This window comes from Filicampus tigris, chromosome 12, assembly GCF_054856515.1.
Source record: "Filicampus tigris isolate MCC_2025a chromosome 12, RoL_Ftig_1.0, whole genome shotgun sequence".
NCBI classification, from domain to species: domain Eukaryota; kingdom Metazoa; phylum Chordata; class Actinopteri; order Syngnathiformes; family Syngnathidae; genus Filicampus; species Filicampus tigris.
In genome coordinates, this window is record NC_141228.1 from 3,941,563 (window position 1) to 3,962,500 (window position 20,938).

The 20,938-nt window shown below is 41.5% G+C and overlaps 1 protein-coding gene across 2 annotated transcripts in view; it reads right to left on the reverse strand.

The window, feature by feature from the left end:
• raver2 (ribonucleoprotein, PTB-binding 2) overlaps window positions 1–20,938 on the reverse strand; it is an 88,639-nt gene that overhangs the window by 5,862 nt on the left and 61,839 nt on the right. For both annotated transcript variants that reach the window (XM_086046879.1, XM_086046881.1), the window contains exons 6-15: window positions 18,748–18,868; window positions 9,853–9,935; window positions 9,668–9,766; window positions 8,535–8,646; window positions 6,840–7,186; window positions 5,887–5,995; window positions 5,196–5,380; window positions 4,687–4,791; window positions 3,835–3,933; window positions 2,409–2,627 (exon numbers count right to left, since the gene is read on the reverse strand). In XM_086046879.1, coding sequence (XP_085903005.1) covers window positions 2,409–2,627; window positions 3,835–3,933; window positions 4,687–4,791; window positions 5,196–5,380; window positions 5,887–5,995; window positions 6,840–7,186; window positions 8,535–8,646; window positions 9,668–9,766; window positions 9,853–9,935; window positions 18,748–18,868 — 1,479 coding nt within the window. The remainder of the gene's footprint in view (window positions 1–2,408; window positions 2,628–3,834; window positions 3,934–4,686; window positions 4,792–5,195; window positions 5,381–5,886; window positions 5,996–6,839; window positions 7,187–8,534; window positions 8,647–9,667; window positions 9,767–9,852; window positions 9,936–18,747; window positions 18,869–20,938) is intronic.

Genomic DNA, 20,938 nt, shown 5'->3' on the forward strand with positions numbered 1-20,938 from the left:
CATCTGAGTAAAGCTCTTGTGACGAGGACTGGATTCATGTGGCATAAAAAAAAAGCCTGGTGCATCGAGTATTATTGCAAATTGAATGTGTCAAAAACCAATGACATGGTTTTTGATTTTAGGAAATCAAGCTACTCACCAGCTTCCACCAGCTACTGTTATTAAATGTGGAGAAATTCAAATTTCTGGGTGTGGTCTTTGACGACAAACTACGTGTTGACCTTCATGTTGATGTCACTAAATCAACGATTGTTCTTTTTAAGAACAATGAGGAACTTCCAAGTTTCATCTGAGATGATGATGACGACTCTTTTTTTACAGACGTTCTACTGAATCACTTTTATCCTTTTGTATTGTAGCATGATTTGGGAACCTTAACTTGTCCAAAAAGAGTTGGGTCTGTAGTCTTGTCAACATTGCTGGAAAAATATCAGGAAGTCAGCAAACCGGTCTGTTGGAATGTTTTGCAAGTCTCGAGGGCATAAGCCCAATTAGTAATTCACAAAACAACTACTTAGTCAATGCGTGTTCGTTTTATCTTTCAAGAACCTTCTTGAAATCCAATGGAGTGACCATGTCCATATCCAATGTAAATAAAGACTCACACAAGTGACAACTACAGTAGAATTCAGCCGCTTGGGTGCTGACGAGAACCAGAGGGCGGGAGCACATTGCACCAGTTTTAAAATTGCTGCATTGTTTTTAAATGTGTTAATGGTCTTGGGCCATCTTATTTATCTGATTTGCTTTTGCTTTTATGCTGAAGTCCTCTGGCGCCGGCCTTTTAATTATTCCAAGAGTGAGGACCAAAACGCATGGCGAGGCTGCATTCAGCCATTTTGGTCCTCAACTTTGGAATAGCCTGCCAGAGGACGTCAGGTCCACAGAGACTGTTGATATTTTTAAGAGGAAGCTCAAGACACACCTTTTTAGTTTGGCTTTTAAATAATTGAAGTATTTTATCTTTTTCTTTTTATTAGGGACTATTTTTACTTGATCACATTTTATCATATTGGCTGGGTGTCCCCCGCCTACTGCCCGAAGACAGCTGGGATAGGCTCCAGCACGCCCCGCGACCCTTGTGAGGAGAAGCGGTATCGATAACGGATGGATTGATATTTTATCATACTGATTTTAGTTCTTAGATTATATTACTGTCTTGTCTTTTAGTTTTGTTGTTTTCTGTTGTTGTTAGCTTTGAGCTCCAGTGTTTCCTCATGGGGGGCCTCCGCGTTCGAGGAGGTGGCTGCCTTTCCCGCGGGGGGCGGCATCGCAGGGGGCTCCTTAGGTCCAGGTGACCGGGGGCCTCTACACTAGGTGTAGGGTCTCCCCGGCTAATCTGGGCCAGGGGTCTCTGTGATGGTGGCACTCCCCGTGGCCCGTGGGCTGTCATTCCCCTCAGCGTGAATGAGCCCCCCTTGGGTACCCTTTCCTCATATGGTTTCTTTGTGCCTCGTCATGTCTTTTCAACACAGTTTATCAGGTTGTGTGCTTTGTGTGTGTGTGAATGCTGATGTAATGGCCGATATATGTCTTTGGGTTTGTTGGGAAGGAGGGCGGGAGCAGATCTTTCTATTATTGTGTTTTGGACATTTGGACTGATTGACAAGTCAATTGGAATTTTCTCGTCTGTTTTCTTTTCCATCTCTGAATTTCAGGGATCCTACAATGATCAGATCTGGGCAGCTTTTCCATCTTGGCGAATGCTCTCAGATGGGGATGGACAGAAAAGGGGCACGGTCTGACATGCAGCCCTCATATTTGTACTGTCTTCCCTCACATTTATACTGTCTTCAAAATCTAAACATAATGCGGGCTGGTCTCCTCCCTGGCTGGCCCTGTCTGTAGGGTTGATCCTCTCCAGCTGGTCCCATGGTCAAATCAGGGATAACCGATTATAATAAAACCGATAACCGTAAACTGATTATGTGATGTCCGCAAATGTGTAATTGCCATATTGGTTTTTGGTTAACCTGTTGGCTAATATAAAGCCATTCATTAGATTGAGTTTCATTTATCCCAAGTGCACTTTATTTACTTAATGGTAACTAGCTTTTAGGTTGCTCATGTTCTTAATTACCATTGCTTATTTGTACATCTGCATGTTGCAATATATTGCAGTAACTTATAATTGTCTATTCAATAGCTCTGGAGCGAACACGTTACCAAACATGTGTGCAAGTATGATGTTTCCTTTTATTTTGTTGTTTTTTATTGAGTCTGGGTTTCACTATTTTACATGATGTCTTATGTTATTTTGTCATTGTGTGCCTTGTCCTCTCTGTACCCCCGTTGCTGCAAACTTACTTTCCCTTTAAGGGGCAATAAAGAATTTCTGATTCGGAATCACAGACATGAGCTTTTAAGGTGGACAATCAAAGAACCTGACCTTTTACTTTTCTACTCACATAATAGTAGGTGTTCCAGTCTGTGGCGGCAGCTTGCGCATGTGTGACAGCATTTGGCGTGGCTGCTATTGGGTGCGGTGCTCCAAGGAAACTTGGCATCAGAGGCAGGGTGCTGTAGGCTGGCAGCATGGCAGTAGTTGGTAGGACAGCAGGAGGAGGAGCCACGCCATTGTTGACGGTATGAAGAGCCACGCCTAGAGGCTTACACGCATCCATATCCTGTTAAAAAATAACCACTCAGTGTATCACACCAAAGACCTCAGTAGAGAACTTTACTATTGTAATACCTCCTCTACTTATTATTTAGGGCCCTATTTTGTTACACAGGCGCCCGTAAAAACGAGCGCAACTTAATTTTCATGTCGGGTCAAGTGTAGTTTAGTGAGTTTGTGAATTTGGTAGACTGCGCCGCGGGACGTTAGGCGATCCGGCAGACAAAGGGCGCTTTCTCTTTTACTTCCCAGCCATGCACATGCCAATTTGGTGAGAAAAAGTACACTCAATTTTAGACTACCTAAGAGCAGTCTAAATGGTGGCGCAGGTGATTTAATGCGATAGGCTCGGCAATCTGCAGACGTGTGTGCATGTCATTGTATTTCATTCATAAATATGACAACACCGTAGGACAATCCCTCTGAATCACTGTAGAAATCAATTCATTGGGCGAATTATAAGCATTATCATCTTATAAATCTTGGAATAGCACCAACTGACTACATGGCACAACTATTGGGGGGGTAATGCAAGGCGGTCTCCAATTGCCCACGTCACGTGCGTGGCCGGGCGGCACGGTGGTCGACTGGTTAGCACGTCCGCCTCACAGTTTGGGGGTCGTGGGTTCGATCCCGGCTCCGGCCTCCCTGTGTGGAGTTTGTATGTTCTCCCCGTGCATGCGTGGGTTTTCTCCGGGTACTCCGGTTTCCTCCCACATTCCAAAAACATGCATGGTAAGTTGATTGGACTGTCTAAATTGCCCCTAGGTGTGATTGTGAGTGCGGATGTTTGTCTTTGTGTGCCCTGCGATTGGCTGGCAACCAATTCAGGGTGTCCCCCGCCTACTGCCCAAAGACAGCTGGGATAGGCTCCAGCACGCCCCGCGACCCATGTGAGGATAAGCGGTATCGATAATGGATGGATGGATGGACGTGCGTGGCCGACTACATCATCCGCAAGGGGAGGGCTTGCAGTTTACATGTATAAACGCACTTTGGCCACGCCAATGCGGACGAAAATGGATAGATGGAGGAGTAAGGAAAAATTGTTGTGGTCACAGTTTGAAATGGTACAGTGCATCATCGAAAACATAACATTTGGTCGCAGATCATAGCATAGCATAGCATAACTTAACATTGTACGTTTCTGCTCAAATTCACACTCAGCAGAAGCATGTACCTAGTTTTGGGTGGGTTGGTGCGCGTGTGAGTACCTTGCCGGCATAGGCCTGAGTAGCTGTCGACTGGGAATAATACTGAGTGACGGTCTGCATGTAGGAATTGTAATCACTATATGAGGAAACCGGTGGAACCTTGAACACAAAAAAGGCCTTCTTATAGTACCATGTTATCCCAAATGTACACACAGATCATTTAACCCCTGAAATTATTACATCACTGACACTTTTTAAATACATTGCGGGAAATAGTGTGAGAAACTTGGGAATTTCTTACAGTTCTGCATAATTTGTCATAAAATGTGGTGTGATCATCTAAATCACAAGAATAAACCAACAGAGCTGCTTAAAGTAACAACACAAAAACAACGATATGTTCTGATATTTTTATAAAGGAGATCAGACTGGCCATACATGATACAAAATAGGAAAATCCATGTTCTGGAGTGGCCCAGTCAAAGACCTGACCTAACCCGATTGAGATGCTGCGGGGTCAATTCAAGAGAGCTATTCACACCAGACATCCAAGTTTTGTAAGGAGGAATGGTCCAAAAGTCCTGCTTATCGTCACGCATGTCTGATCTGCAACTAAACTTGGTGGAGGTTATTGCTGCCAAAGGAGGGCAAATCAGTTATTACAGGGTTCACATCATTTTTCAATTCAAATATGAAACATAATTATTTTCATATTTGGAAATGGTTTGGTATTCGTTTCAAGCCAACTCTTTGTTTGATTGTTGTGATTTAGATGAAAATCAGATCACATTTTATGAAATTCCTAAGGGTGGACATACTTTTTCCTCCCACTGTACCTACTAAGCTGTTGTTGCAATACAGGTGTTAACTAATTATACTACAAAACAAATCCAAAACAAGTGTGTGTCTTACCTGTGTCTGGTCCTTGGTGTAATCGGTGGCAGTGTTGACTTGCGGAGTTGCGGAGTTGTAGCCCTGTGCCGTTTGGTAGTGCTGGTACCACTGTTGCATGGCCTCCTACAGAAGACGCATGCACGCAGTGCAAGTTGACTGGCTTTGTCATGGTATTCCAAACATATCAAAGCTAGTGTTACATTTTCTGTGGACGAGTGGATTGTAATTTAACATTCACTGTCCTCCCACATTATGGTGCTTTGCTGCAAACATCAGTCAACGCTATGAGTTGCTACTGGAGAAAACAAGAACAGGACCAGAGCAAGATAAAGGAAACCAAGAGAAGGGATGATCGGAAGGAACATCAATGAACATAAAGATAACCCTGGAAGGAACAAAGGAAGACTGAAAAGGAAACGTGGAAAGGCAAAGTAAACAACAGTGTGGTGGAAAACCAATGACAGAAGTGTGGAAGAAATAAATGAGGAAATCCGTGTTCTTTCCACGTTGTATTCATGCTCCAGTACCTGTGTGTAGGTCTGGTTGTAGTGGCTGTAGTCAGAGGAAGTGTCGGTATTGTATGAGGATGTGGTGGGAGCAGCCGCATTGTGGGAGAAGGAGCCGCCACCCTGTGAGACAACAGGGGTCGCCGCTGAGCTGCCGTACATGCCTGAGCTAGTCTGCCCTGCCTGGGCTTTGCTGCCTAGTGACCCTGCCCACAGGTAGAGGAAACACAATGACACCAAGAAAGACCAGCTCCTGCTATCATGACACACTTGGCTCTTAAAGTGGACGTAAACCCAAACATTTTTTTTTCTAGAATATGTTCTATGCAGGCCTACTCGTTGAAACAAGACATTCTGATCAATATTGCGTCTGTGCAATATGAGTTAAGCAGCAAAATCCACTCGTTTTTAGCCATCTCTGGGGGCGGCCATTTTGTCACTTCTCTCGACTGAAAATGATATCGCAGTTGCTCAGGGCTCAGTTAACGACCAATCATGGCTCAGCTTGAGAAAACAGGTGAGCCGTGATTGGTCCTTACCCTGAGCAACTGTGATGTCATTTTCAGTCAACGGAAGTGACAAAATGGCCGCTCTCAGAGATTGAGATTCCACAAACAATACTTATCAGAATGCCTTGTTTCAACTAGTGGGCCTGTTTGGTTTGACTTTCCTTTTAATGCCAATTCATTTGTTTGTGTGTCAGTGTGAGTACCTTGCAGAACAACCCCTGGCATTACACTGGCCAGATTCAGGTACGGATTCGAGGGCAGTCTGACATCTTTGGGGGGCTCTCCCAGCAGAGAATTCTGACCATTGTTTACCTAAAGAGAAGAAAATGTACACTTGACGTTTCTGAAGAGAGGAATTTAACCTTCACCGTACCACATGCTGACGCTACAACTAACTCAGCGTCACAACGATTTGGTTGAGCTTTAGGGGGCTTGCGAACCTGAGAGGATTGTACTGTTAATTACATTTTCCTTCATTAAAAAAAAGACTTTATAGAAGACAGCCCTGGGATTCAGGATTCGCTTCCCCTAAGAACTTGAGCACTATGATTATCTCAATGAATCACAATGAAAGAGGACGTTAGCAGAGTTTCATTTAAAGATGTAGGCGAGCAGAGGTGGCAGACAGAGTGGCCTGCAGGGGAATGGAAATGTTCTCGTGTTGGTGCTGCTATATGGGATGAAACTCTATTAGTCAATATGAACACACGGGAATGCCTGCATTTTACAAAGGAACAGAGACTGAGGCTGTTAAGCACATACTGCCTCAATGTGTGTATGGAAAGGAATCAACAATAAGGAAATAAACGACATGCCGATGAGAAAATGCGTAAACGGGTAGTGTTGGACAACAAATGAAAACTATGGAAAGCATTTAAATGAATCAAAATGGGATCAGTCCAAACGGCCAATTGAATTGGTCCACTAGTTTACCAAACAAGCCAGTCTGATTGAATGCTTGCTTTAAGCAGCAGACAATACACCTTCCTTGTTGATCACGGGATTGATTGACAGAAATAAAATTGAGATAATTGTCAAATAGTTGATATTTTCAGTTTTTGAAGTTGGGAACATTTCCATAAGTTGCCAACGAGACATGACAGAGTGGTCGAGTGAGGTCAGGGACGTAACAAGGAGGGTTGTTGGCTGTGCTAACCATGTTGCTCAGTGGGGAGACATCTGAATTGTTGTGATGCCCAGTGGATGTAAAAACTCCTCCTGGGGGTTTGGGTGGAGCTGCACATAGGCCTGAGTTACTTCTTCCCAAAGAGTAGTTTTGTCCCTGCATCGCACCCTCCGGAGGGACAGCCTGCCTATCGCCACAGCTGGAGGACGAAGACGACAAGACGGAGGAAGAGGAGGAGGCATGGGCGGTGCAGATTGACTGGATGCTGTTTTGTTCTCCTGCACCAGGTCGGGGCTGGAAGTAGGGCATCACACCTGGTGCCGACACCACGACTGTGGCATTGCGGGTTGGCGCTGGCACAGGCTCGTGGCAAAACTCTGTCAGTGAACGAGACAAAGGGAAATAACAACAGACAGCCACAATAACAACTCTTAGTATTAGTGTGATGAGGAGAGCCCATCAGTGCATCTGTCCCCTGTAGCACAGCCTGTACTGCTCGAAGGAGACTGGCTTTTTTCACCGCAAACATCATCACTAATGCATTTTTTTCGGTAGCAGGAGCAGTGTGTTCACTCCCAATACTCCCACTCAATACTTTAATAAATACACCAATATAAGTATATGCAAACAAAGAGACGAGAGAGTACAGAAAATGTACACGTACAGTAGTCTAGCATAATAACAAAAACCCTGAATGAATGTGACATTTCACAACTGTACAAATTGTACATTGGGTTGTTTTTTAAATGACTTTTTACTCTGCATTTTTTTTTTTGTATTTTAATGCTTGCTTGCATCTTTGGTGGTAATAAAATCTACTTAATTGCTAATGGGTTGTTGTGTTCACTTTTAACCCTCTTTCTCAAACACGCATGAATTGACACTGATTGTATATCACAATTACTACTATAACTCCCAGAAAGCCAAATGACTGGTTGGTTTGAAACCAAAAAATCAAACAAGTGGACTAACCAACTTGTGAGTAATTGCTACATTTGCAGAACAAAGGTCACCATTCACAGGTGATTAAAGCGGAAGTCAAGCAAACATATTTCTTTCAAGAATATGTTCCCAGCAGGCCCACTAGTTGAAAGACGGCATTCAGATTAATTTTGCGTTTGTGGAATATAAATTAAGCAGCAAAATGCACTCGTTTCTAGCCATCTCTGGGGCGGCCATTTTGTCTTCTGTCGACTGAAAATGACATCACAACTGCTCACAACGACCAATCACGGTTGACCTATTTTCTGAATCGTGCCGTGACTGGTCGTTGTGAGCAGTTGTGATGTCATTTGCAGTCGACAGAAGACAAAATGGCCGCCCCCAGAGATGTCTAAAAACGAGTGGATTAACACTTATTCCACAAATGCAATATTTGTCAGAATGCCCTTTTTCAACTAGTAGACTTGCATGGATCATATTCTTGAAAAAACAAGGTTGTGTTGACTTGCGCTTTAAGGATATTAGGTAAACACCACCCATCATATGGTAGAGCTGGGGGGTACAGCCAAATGGCTGCTCCCCAGGACTTGGTTTACTGCCCCAAAGAGAAACTATATGCTGTAATAGCTACATATTGATCAATCAAGAGTGACATGGAATTCAGAAAAATAAAATCAATAAAAGTAGTTTTAACAAAACACAAAGAAAGATGTATTTTGGGTGTCAACATGTTTTCAGTTGTTTGTAGTAATTACACTTCACCTTTACAGGTAGTCAACTGACCTGAGGGGGAGTCTCCCAGGAGGCCTTTCCCAACTGCTATGAGGCCTGGCGCCCGCAGAGGTAAAGTTTGCTGCATCAGCAACCTGGCTGGATCTCCCAGCAGGCTGGAGGCCTAAGGAGTTGGAAGGAAAATTTATTCCATAAAATAAATAAATACATAAAAACATAAGGAGTTTTGCAACTTGTGCAACTTCAGAAACCAGGAACACCATGTATCAATCCGCCAATTATGCCGTTGAAGGTGCCAGTGAACAGGCTTCCTTCCACAATCACAAAAATGTCAGCTTTATTGAAGTGTCTGGGTTCTATTTTTATGGACGGCACATCTCTGCAGTTAGTTAGACCCTGTATTGGTGATGTCTGCGTCGCTGTCGGAGTGATCAGATCCGATTTCAATCGCGGGCAATCATGTGGTACGCAAGTTGTGCACGCATAGTCTTAACATGGCAGAGTGCAGAGTGGTCTATAACATGGCCGCAGGGGGCTCATACAGGTCCAAAATATCTGCACATAGCAACCATATTCAAACCCAGCACAATAGTTGTGCCGGCCAGTGGGATGATTTCAAAACTATAAGCGTAATCATTTTTTTTTCAATGATAATGAAAATAGTAACAACAATGCATTCAATTAATTGATTTCTACAATGATTCAAAGGGTTTGATCCCCGCTGCTCTCCTCTTTCTTTCACTTAAGTTTATTCAAACTGATGTAGTATATTAACATCAACTTCAAAGTCAACAACATTATCATTAATTTTCATATAAGCCAGCGTCTGGTGTCGCACGCTCTTGCCAGCTCAAGTGCCTCTCGTGGCCGTTAATGGCTGCTCCGCTGACAGTGGACAGAAGGACGACTTCAATAAAAGTTTAGAATTTAAAGAGTGAACTGTATTTTTCACTTGACAGTATAGTAATACAGTAAAACCTGAAGCACACAAGGAATACAGAATAACACCCTTAGAAATAGTGATCATCAATCAGAGATTTGAAATGAAAAAAAAACAACAACATCTTATTCGCTTGAGTGATTTTCTGTGCTTAAGATAAAAACGCAACCTGTGTTTTACCCAACATCACAGACAGACAGACAGCATGCATGCACACACACACACACACACGCAGGTATCTTACACTGCTGATGCACTTGTCTTTGATGTGTAAAAGCTGCTGTTGAGCAAGCTGTATGTGCAGGAGGTTCTGAAGAATGAGTCCATTACCAAACATGGCACTCTGCGAGGCAAAAGAAGACCCCGCATTTTCAAATGATCATCTCATACACACACACATCCACACACGCAAGTCGATGCGGTTGTAACCTGTCGAGCTTTTCCAAGTGTAAGAAGAGCTGCGGTGAGCGGCGGCCTGAGGAACGGCACGTTCATGCGGCGGCCATACTTCCCTGAAAAACAGAAGAAACAGACTATCAAACTGCAACTACAATCCTAAACATATGCTGGAACAGGCTTACTCAGAAATGAGCAGTAGTGTGTTGTATATTGATCTCATTAGATTGTAGAGGTGTAACTGTTGATTGCCTTAACGACAATCATGGAAGTGGACGCGATTTCCCAAATTGGTGATCGCCTCATTGTTTCTGGACCAGAGACATCAAAGCGCTTTCCTACAGTGTCCTAAGTGTGACTTCCACACGTGAACCACCCGCCAATTCATAATAGATGCAAGCTAAAAGCTTCAAAGCTAATGGAGCCTTCCTTCAGAATAGGTAGAGAAAGTTTAACATTTAATCAAGGCCCTAATTTTAGCCTTTAATTGTGTGCCCTTCTTCAAAGAGAGCTCCCCCACCTCTCATCTCCTCTTCTTCCGGCTCTCATTTGTCCCGCTAATGTCACACAATTTCATGTTAATACCTGATTAACTATTAATCAAATAACGAAGCCCCCTACAAGCCGAGCAGACTCTTCAGGGAGTCTTTGATTATCTTCCAAGCTGCTTGAAGCAAAAGTACTGCTTAAAGAATGAGTTCAGGAAAGACCTCAACCATCAAATTCAGAAGATTATTCATGTTGCGAGTGTAGTTGTCATTTCCACATTGACGAGGGAATTCCTTTCGGCAGTGCTGTGATGCACAACACAAACAAATCCTTAGGAGACTTTAAAAGTCTAATTAGTGCATTAAAGAAATTGTGTGACAAACTCATGAATTCTCAGCAGGGTTGAAATTGTCTAGCACTGTGTGCGGTTGTTATAGCAACTTAAGATACCAGCAACATTATCAGCAGTTCCACTACTTTTAATTCAATTTTGTGACACTAGATTGGCTTTTGAAGGATAATATATATCACTGAGAGGAAGAAGGCTGAGGGCACTCCTTTATTTTATCACGCAATATTGTATTGCCTCCATGTTCTCGTGCATTTTCTCAAGTAGGCAGATAAAGACGGGTTCTGTTCTCAAAGCTCCGGGATTTGATTTAAACACGCTAAACAAGGATGGCGTGAACACAAATATAGCACGGCATTTCACAGCTTTTTATTTTATTTTTTAATTTGGATATTTTATTCAACAAAAGCATGTGCCTCAGGAAGTTTTGCCAGGTCAAATGTAAAATTATCTAAACTTAAGTGGAGAAAAAGGAAAATGGGGTTGCGGGTGACTTTGGGTGAGAGACAGGGACCAACCAACCAATTCCAGGGCACATCCTGGACAAACATATTCACATCTATAGACAATCTAGACCAGGGGTCGGCAACCTTTTACACTCAAAGAACCATTTTGACCCGGTTTCCACAGAAAGGAAAACACATAACCGCGCTCCCACTATCACCATAAATGTCCACTTTATGCTTCATGTTTCAAGTGGGATTAAATTCAAATCAAAAATAAAGTCAATACTGTTACTCAAAACAATTGCAGAGTCGCTGTCAGCACCGACCCTTCCGCGAGCGCGGAGCGCATTTTGGGCTCCTAACGTCAATGTCGGATGTATGCCAACTGGAGGTTGAGACTGCGGTCACATTGCAAAAAAAACCCATAGGTATCCAATATAGGAGCACAAATGAAAGTGGCCAAAAACTTTGACTTACGAAGAAGACGTTTGTACGCTTTTGAGACAAATAACATATACTTCAATCGGACATTTATAATTTATTTTCCCAAGCCACGCACAGCCGCAACATTAGGATGGAAGAGCCGCATGTGGTTCCGGAGTTCATCTTGTCTTCTTATATGTTCAATAATTAGGTTTTTCTTTTCTTCAGAATATGAGGTTTTTATTTACCTAAATAAAAAAAAGGTAAATACAAACCTCCTTGTCCGAAGGAAAAAAACAACTAATTATAGACCCTATCATGGATGAATTTGTTTTTAGTTTTGTTTGTCATTGTTGTCGTTTTTTCCAATAAGCAGATGGGTCCCCCATGACTGCCTCATCCCAGACTCACTGCTGTGAGCCAGCAGCAATAAACTGGCACAAAGACTTGAATGCACCTCGTGTCTCGCCGAATGTGAGAGGTGTCAATGTTTAATATCATGTTCCCATTATGATCCTATCCGTTTGAACCACAGAGGTTAATAATACAAATATTCATTTTTTTTTGTAATTCTTTTTTTATTCTGTTTTCACAGATCCAAACCAAGAATGTTTATACATTTCACATATTATTTATATGTCACGAAGATTCTCTTGATCCCTTATTCAACTCGCTACAAAGTTCAAGGTATGTAGGATCTTGTTATTCTATTGCATGTCATTATAATCGAAACACTCAAGATACAGAAAATTAACCTTTGGGGGTGTAACCATATACAGTCCTCAAAATATTTTCAATAAAAAGTTGATTGAAAAAACATCAACAACAAAAAAAAACCTTGTCATATAAATGACGGTCTGTTCACAGAAACATATTTCAGCCACTTCTCCCATCTTTTGTATGACATCTCCTTTTGAAGCCTCAGATGAAAAGTTATTCTTTCCATTTTAAATATCTCAGACAATGTCTATCCATTCATCGACAGTTGGCTTTTCAGCTTGTAGCCATTTCCTAGTTATGGCTTTCCTGCCTGCAGCGCTCAATATCTGAAATCAATATTTATCGTGACAAGACACATTCTCTGATATTAAGGCACCAAAACACAGAGACCCCATTCCAAATGGAACATACATCTTAAACACCTTTTGTAGTATCTTATGCACTTCCCTCCAAAAGGGTCTCAGCGACAAACATGTCCAAAATATATGACAATGATTTGCCTCCTGGTTCCCGCATTGTCTCCAACAGGCAGCCGAGTTAGTCCAATGTCTTTTCTGCGAAGGCGTTATAAAAAATCTCACCAGGGTTTTCCAGCAAAACTCTCGCCACACATTTGAGTTCGACGTTCTCCACTATATTTGACACAAATTCCCCCATTCTTCTTCTGTCTAGTACAGATTTCATTCCTGTTCCCATTTCCGTTTGACATACATTGTGTCCCCTTTTCGTTGCTGTAAACAATCATAAACCCTTGAAATCGTTTTCTTGGTTACGCCACCTTGATATGAGGCAACGAAAATCCGTAACATTGTATTTTCCCATCCCTTTATGGGAACTTTTCTCATCAATTGATTGATATAGTGGCCAATTTGAAGAAACCCAAAGAAATCCTGGCAGCTCAAATTAAATTGTCTCTGAAGGTTCTGAAAACTATTCATGACTCCTTTTTCCAGTACAGTATACTGTTAAGCCCTGAGATGACCATCTCTTAAATCATCAGCATCAAATCTTGAAGGAACAAAACCAGGGTCACATATGCACCATCTCAGCACCCAAACAGCTTCTTTAAGGTGTTCCCCTATAACCCACCCACTCCAAATCTTAATTGAAAAAGAGATCCATGGGTTACCCAATTCCATCAGATTGTTTTCCAAATCCATATCCCCTATTGCCGCCTGATTTGGAAAGACCTCTGTTATTGAGGTTTCAATCTCCTTCCATTTTGCAAAATAATCTGGATTACACCAACAAATTAATGGTTTCATTTGAGCAGACAGATAATAATCCTTCAAGTTTGGGAGACTCACCCCACCCTTGGCTTTCTCCAGTTGTAAAGTACCTAATCCCTGCCAAATGTATCTCGAAACTTGTTTATCCCAATCCTGAAATTGCTGATCTGGTATTTTCAATGGAAGCGACTGAAACAAGTATCGAAAGCTTGGTAGAATTACCATTTTTATTGATTGAACCCATGATCTGAAGCCATGGAAAGGCACCAGGTTCCATCTGCTTATAGCTGTTATGAAATGCGCTATATAAATAAAATGGTATTGTATTGTATTGTGTATCCTCCTTCATCCTCTCCTTCAGGGATGATAATTAAGTGGGAACAACTTTGTCAGGTCTTTAGGGATATTTATCCCTAAATCAGTGGTTGAGTCTGCATCCCACCTCAGATTAAACATTGCTTTCATAGTAATTGAGGGTGTATAATTAAAACCCCCAAACTGTGATTTGGAAATGTTCAATTTATATCCTGAATGTAATCTGTACTTTCCTAAAAAAGAGAACAGTTAATTTCCCTCCAAAAATCTTTGCACCCTTTTGCGTTTGGGTATATAATTTTCGCTAATATTGTCCAAAGCAATTTTGTATTTCACTTAATTTATAATGCATAACTCTTGATACTGGGTTTTTTATTTTGTGAATTGTGTTCTCCTCTTGTTGTTCCTTCAGTCTATAAGATAATAGTTTACTGGCTTTCCCGCCCCCTCATATCTCTGCTTTGTAAAAATCAATTTCTTTTGTATGTCTTTTTGATAAATCTCATTTGTCTTTTTTTCATTGATCCGTTCCCTAATTGTGGAATCATTTGTATCTTTGTGTTTTTGTTCTAATATCCCAAGTTCCTTTTGTAACCAATCCATCTCTTCTTGTCTTTTCTTCTTGAAGTATGTCCCATATCCTATTAACTTGCCTCTGAGTACGGCTTTACATGCATCCCACAATATGGGAGGAGCAGACTCTCCATTGTCATTATGTTCGAAATATTCTACAATGTTCTTCTTAATCTGATCCTTCATTTGATTCAGTATATTAATGTTTAGTCTCCACAAAGTTTGTCTCTGGCCTTGCTCTAAATTTATTTTCAAATATATTGGACTGTGGTCCGAAAGGTCCATGACACCAAAGCCGCACCCACCAACCCTAATCAAATCTTTGCCAAAAGTAAAAAGGTAATCAATCCTCGAGTAGGCCCTGTGTGCATTAGAATAGTAAGTATAGTCCCTTTTTGAAGGATTTAGTTCTCTCCAAATATCTATTATTCCTATATCTTTCATTACCAAATTAAATGTTCTGTTCATCAGTCTCGGCTGGGATATGTCACCCTTGGAGGTATCCATCTTTGGGTTCAGTCTTAAATCAAGAGCTCCCCCAAATATAAGAATTCCCTGTGCCTCAGATATTATTAAATTCAACACCTGTTGATAAGAGGCCCATTCTCAATTCGGTGGAGCATAAACATCAAAGAATGTAATCATTGAATCACCCAATTTCCCCCTTACAAGAACATACCTTCCTGCTGTGTCTTTCTTTACAAACAGTGGCAAAAAACTAATTTGACCAGACATTGAAACGCCCCGTCTGTGCCCTGCGTTATATGATGATGAATATTGGTGTTTAAAGCCCAGTCGTACTAGTTTACTATGTTCTGCCTCCGATAGGTGTGTTTCCTGCAAAAAAGCAACTTCAATTTAGTCTCTCTTCAATTTTGTCAATAATTTGGTTTTCTTTATAGGATTAATAAAACCATTTACATTGTATGTTGCTATATTAGTCACTTGCATACTTGGTTCTAAAATGGTAATGACAGACTAAACCACTGGTTACATCCCAACAGTTGCACAGAAATGCAGCAACCATCGCTCTTGTAAGAGCAACATAACAATTAAAATACCAAAGCTCTACAAACCGAAAAAAAAAGACTTCCACCTGTGGGGTCACCATATTGACCCTTGCATAGCCCTGGTTGTAATTGGGCTTAAAGGTATATCCTCCCCCCCTCAAATAGTGGGGTAGGGCCTTTCGATATTTGTATATTTCCACACCGGTTATTGTCCCTCTTCCCTGGTAATTGTCCCCCCATAGAAAAAAAAAACAAAAAACGAAAAACAGAAAAACAACTACAGCATAGAAAAATCCGACCTTTTCTTTTCCTTCTCAATTTTTGCCTCTATAATACCACTCTAGAATGCAGAATATAATTAAGTCCTCTTCTCTAACCTAAACAAAACAGTCCGGGTTACCTCCTTCATGCACTATGCTTTGACCTTTATCCAAAGTTCCCTCCTTTACTCTGCGTAGAAGACTCAACTTGGCCGGGAATGGAGTTTGGAACCCGATATTATTTTCTTTAATACGTCAGGCGGGTAGTCGTGATCCAAATTTATTCTTTTCCCATACAGTTGGAAGCCCTGTTTTTGCCATGCCAACTTCAACAGCTCTTCTTTCATTCTGTAGCTCGCCACCTTTGCGACAATAGACCATGGCGAAGCAGCTCCGGGTTGCTTTGGCATTAACGCGCGATGAGCTCTTTCAATGCGCAGTTCAAATGCTTCGGGGAGCTCCATACCTTTCCGCAGCAATTGCTCCACATAGACCACCATCGATGGCGAATTCTCCTCATCCCCCTCTTTTACACCGTGGATCCTTATGTTCTTCCGTCTGGAACGGCTCTCGAGGTCTGTCAGCTTGGCATCCAAGTGCACTTGCAATTGCAAAGGTTCTGTCACGGCCTCCTCCGCTCGTTGCAGCCGAGCCTCGGCGGCCTCCACTCTCTTTTCTTTCGTAATTTCTTCCCGGATTCCATTTAGCTGCTGGTAATTATCCTTTCTGAAGTCTCTCAGCTCCTTCAGAAGAAGTCCAAGTTCCGCTCTTTCACTTATCCCTTCTTGTACACCCGCGTCGTCGCTCTCCTCTATATTGCTAATAGAGGAGCCGGGGCTAACTGCGTCCACCTCTAATAGCTCCATCTGCGATAATTTCTTATTCTTCGCTTTCGGCATACCATACCCAATACCTCTGACTTTAACTCCCTCTTATCACTTATTCGAGTCGTTGTGGGCAAATTTAATCTTTGATGTCGGGAGCGCGTTTTCTAGGCAGCCATTTCACCACTCGCCAAACCGGAAGTCAATAATAATACAAATATTCAATCACAATCATCTGCCCGTTATATGGCACGGGTGATCCATCAGTCCCGTTTTGCTCATGATTGAAGAATGATGGGACACCTTTTAAAAATGACGGACTGATGAATGACGGATGTGGGTTTTCATCAAGCAGTGTGATCGTCACTAACCGCATCTGTCAATGACGGTCCGTCACTGGCAGACACACGTTTTTTCGAAGTTTTTTTGGGGGGACTGACTGGCGGGCCAACGGACTTCTAACCGACTTAACTGACGGACTGACGATTACAATCCAGTTTGTCATGAAAAATGATGGACTGACGAATGAGGACGGGTTTTACAACAGTAGTACCTAAAGTATTTATAATTCACCATAAAACAATGGATGCCAAGCGCGCAGTCTCGGATGCAAAATGATGCAGGACGTGAGTCTCAGTACATGGCTGAATGGAAAGCCGTAATTTAGAAAGCAAACAGTGCTAGTTAAGTTAGGTGGTCGTTAACGTGGCAAAGTACATATACAATTTTGGATATTTATTTATTTAATTTATAGAGGAACTATTTAACATGACACGCCTCACAGGCAGGCTTCCGCAGACCGAGAGATTTGATTTAGAGCGTTCGCTGTGTTTCCCCGCCCAAGTACCGGTAGGAGCATTAAAACATGCACTTACGCTAGTGCGATCGGACGAAATTCTGACCAGCACACATTGAAAAGTTGGCCGCATTTATGAGCATATTGGGCACACTGTCATGCCCTGAACTGTAAGCCTCATTTAAGTTACTTGCCTAATACTGACTAGTAGGGGTGTAACGGTACGGGTATTAATACGTTTCGGTATGGCATGTTCGGTTCGGTCCACATTGCGTACCGTTTCTGATCTGTTTTTATTATTAGCCCGAGCTTATGCACTGGCGTAATTGACTGTTGCATACGGGAGAGGAGAGTGGCGGCACAAAAGAGAGAGCCAGAAAAGAGCCAGAGCTCAAAGGTCACCGCGTACACTGCTGTCTCCTGTTTGGGAACATTCTGGCTTTCCTGTTCCCCATCGCCAATGGGGAAAGGTGCGTGGATAAGTCGGAAAGTTGTGTGCCGACATTGCTACATGAAATCGGTGGCTATGATGCAGCTAGCACGTCCAACATGCACGGCATCATCCGACTATGAATGTTTCTTAGACAAGGAACCAAGCAGTCTTTTTAGCCCAAAACGTCAAACTTAAGTAGCGAGATTTATTATATTGTAACGTCTTCCAGGAACACGCCGTCAGACGTGGTTTAATTGTCACGTTTTTATCAATCCAAGTACAACTGCTCGCGCTCTTCTTTCTCCGCTGCTCCACTCGCTTGCCGTACGATGCATTCCTGAACCTTGGAAACATCACAACTCAGTAACACATCCGACCACAACGGATAACTCAATTTGTTACAATATGCTGTTGAACATTCAAAGATTTCAATGCCTAAAAAGTGTATACAATTTCATAAAGACTTTTTAAAGTTACTGTCTTTTTTTCATTATAAAAAGAGTTTTAATATAGTTACGTTTTTTTTTTTATCACAAAAAGTGTATACATGTATACATAATGACAACTTGTCTTTAACTTGAATACTTAGGTGTGTCATAAGTATTGTTGCTGCTGAGTGTTTAAAGATGTCAGTGTCTTAATAATTTACTAAATTAAGAGATCTTTATTGTTAGTGTATTTTTTATTCTGGTGTAATTTCTTAGAATATCACCCGAATGGTTCGCTTTTATTTTTTCTAAAAAATGTACCATTTGTCATCTTTTCAAAATAAACATATTTAAAAAAAAAACAATCTTTTTTTGTACCAAAAATATAAGTTTCCAAAAAAAACGAACTGTACCAAAAAGTGATTTAGCGTATTGTTACACCCCTACTGACTAGTGACTGATAAGACTGTTGAGTACAGTCGTGGATGGGGAAATAGTTCTTGTTTGATTAAATTATTAGAGAATTACCGGAATTATCAGTGGAAAAATGTGTTTGAATTAGAACAACCTGCGCGTCAATCAGTGTCACGGAACAGATTGTGTGGGATTTAGGAGAATTGCACACCATCTCACCTCCCCTTTTCCCAGTGTGATAAGGTCTCATGAGGATCTGTAAGGCTGCAGGGTTTGTCATACTGGTCAACACCTGAGCTAGGTTCGGTTCTGGCAGCAGCCCTTTCCTGTTACTGAGAATCTGCAGGAAGACAATAAAATTAACACGTTATACACAGAGGCACAAGATGAAGAGCATTGTGTGTTTGCCAAATCAAAATATATTGTTTGTTTGATCTCATCATTAGCGCCCTGTGGTGGCTGTTGTCATGATTGCTTTCATTTACATCATCAGTATGCGCCTGCCATGCCACCAGAGTTAATTTTGGGCACACATAGAGAACAAAAAGAACAGATAGATGAAAAAAGAGGGACGGCTGGAGGCGGAGAGGAGGTAAAAAAAAAAAACAAGGCAGAAGAGAAAAGCTGCAAGAAAAATGGTGCCATCGAGGTATTTTCACTGTCCTAAAATCACTGTTATTATCACTTCATAAATTTGTGAAACAAAGGAGTGCCTGCACCATAAAGTGGCATATTGTTGATTGATTGATTTCTGGCTAGGTTCAACAGCAACCTCAATAGCCAACAGCTACGAAGTAGTGTAATGTGGAAAACTAAAGTGTAACATACACATGAACAGAAATACAAAAAGGAGAACCAAGATTATGCAATAAAGAAGAAATATCAGAGTGAGGAGGCTGTACACCAAAAGTGCTTCAAGTACTCCTACCCACAGTTTCTTAGTTATACACTTTTTCTTCAAATACACGTTCACTTCTTCGTAAGAGGTTGATGGTCTGCAGCTGGCTCATCATCATTACTTGCCACTAACCAAATCCAGATTAAGATATGTTTTATCTAGCAAGAGCAAAATGTTAGCAGAAGCATTTTAGGAGGTGCAAAAACAGATTTGAAAACTGTTTTAAGTAACCACTCAACTCAACTTGCTTAGGGGATTTTCACAATTGGTACTGCTACTACTACTGAACAATCTCACTGGACGCTAAATTTTACGGCTCTAGGTTAACAAAAGTTATAATCCATTGATCCATGATGAATTATTTGAAGGAGACATATGCACCCCCCCATTTTAAACAGTTTTCTGACATTCTTTGGTGAAAATGCACGAACCTAAACACATATTCCAGCCTCCCACACTTCAACAACTTTACCCAGCATTGCGGGCGATCAGAGGCTAATGCTGATGTAACCGTTAACGAATCTGTGGTAAACCTTCAGCTCTGCTTACCTTTTGGCTTTCTCATTATTGTGCTTCTAGGTAATCACTTCACAATCAATCCTTTTTTTTTTTTCTTTTCATCCCTAGTCTCATGTGAACTGGCCAAAAAACAGGATTACTATTGGTTGAGATCCTGCCTTATCTTGATCGTCAGTCAAGGATTGTTTTATTTGGATGAATGTTATTCTTATACAAACCCCAATTTCAATGAAGTTGGGATATCGTGTAAAACGTAAATAAAAACAGAATACAATGATTATGGGCCAATTCAATTCATTACAAAGACAATAATTAAATGTTGAAATTGATCAAACTTGTTTTTTTTCCCCCCCAAATGCGTCCACGAGGTATCCGACTTATGACTTATGAATATTTGCGAACAAACGAACAAACGCTGACTGATGACATGTTGTTGACCACTCCAATGACAACTCTGCCAACAACTTCTCTTTCCTCCGTCCCCTCCGTCTACGTATCGACTTTGCTCTTAAGGTAGGTTACAGTACAGTTCAACGTACTGTGGTGCTTGTTGACATAATTCCCTCATGGAACTAATAGTCGAGGGGGATGTTCGGGACAAAGTGGTTTGTGTGTGGAAGACTTCCGGTTGACTTAGTGTTTTTGGTAAGTGAAAAGTAGTAAGCTAAAGTGTTGACTCACCGGCGTCTCCTTTTGTTTGGCACCACACCACAGCAACTTTTTAAAATGACCTTAAATGTCAATTATAGATTGAAATTTAATGTGTCTACATTTATGGACAATTCAGCTTACGAACATCTGATCGGATCCCGTTTGTATTGATATCTTGGGGACGCATTCACTCATTTTGATTATGATGCCTGCAACACGTTCCAAAAAAGCTGGGACAGGGGCATGTTTACGACTGTTTAACGTCTCCTTTCCTTTTAACATCAATCATTAAGCGTTTGGGAACTGAGGACTCTAAATGTTGAAGCTTTGTAGGTATAATTC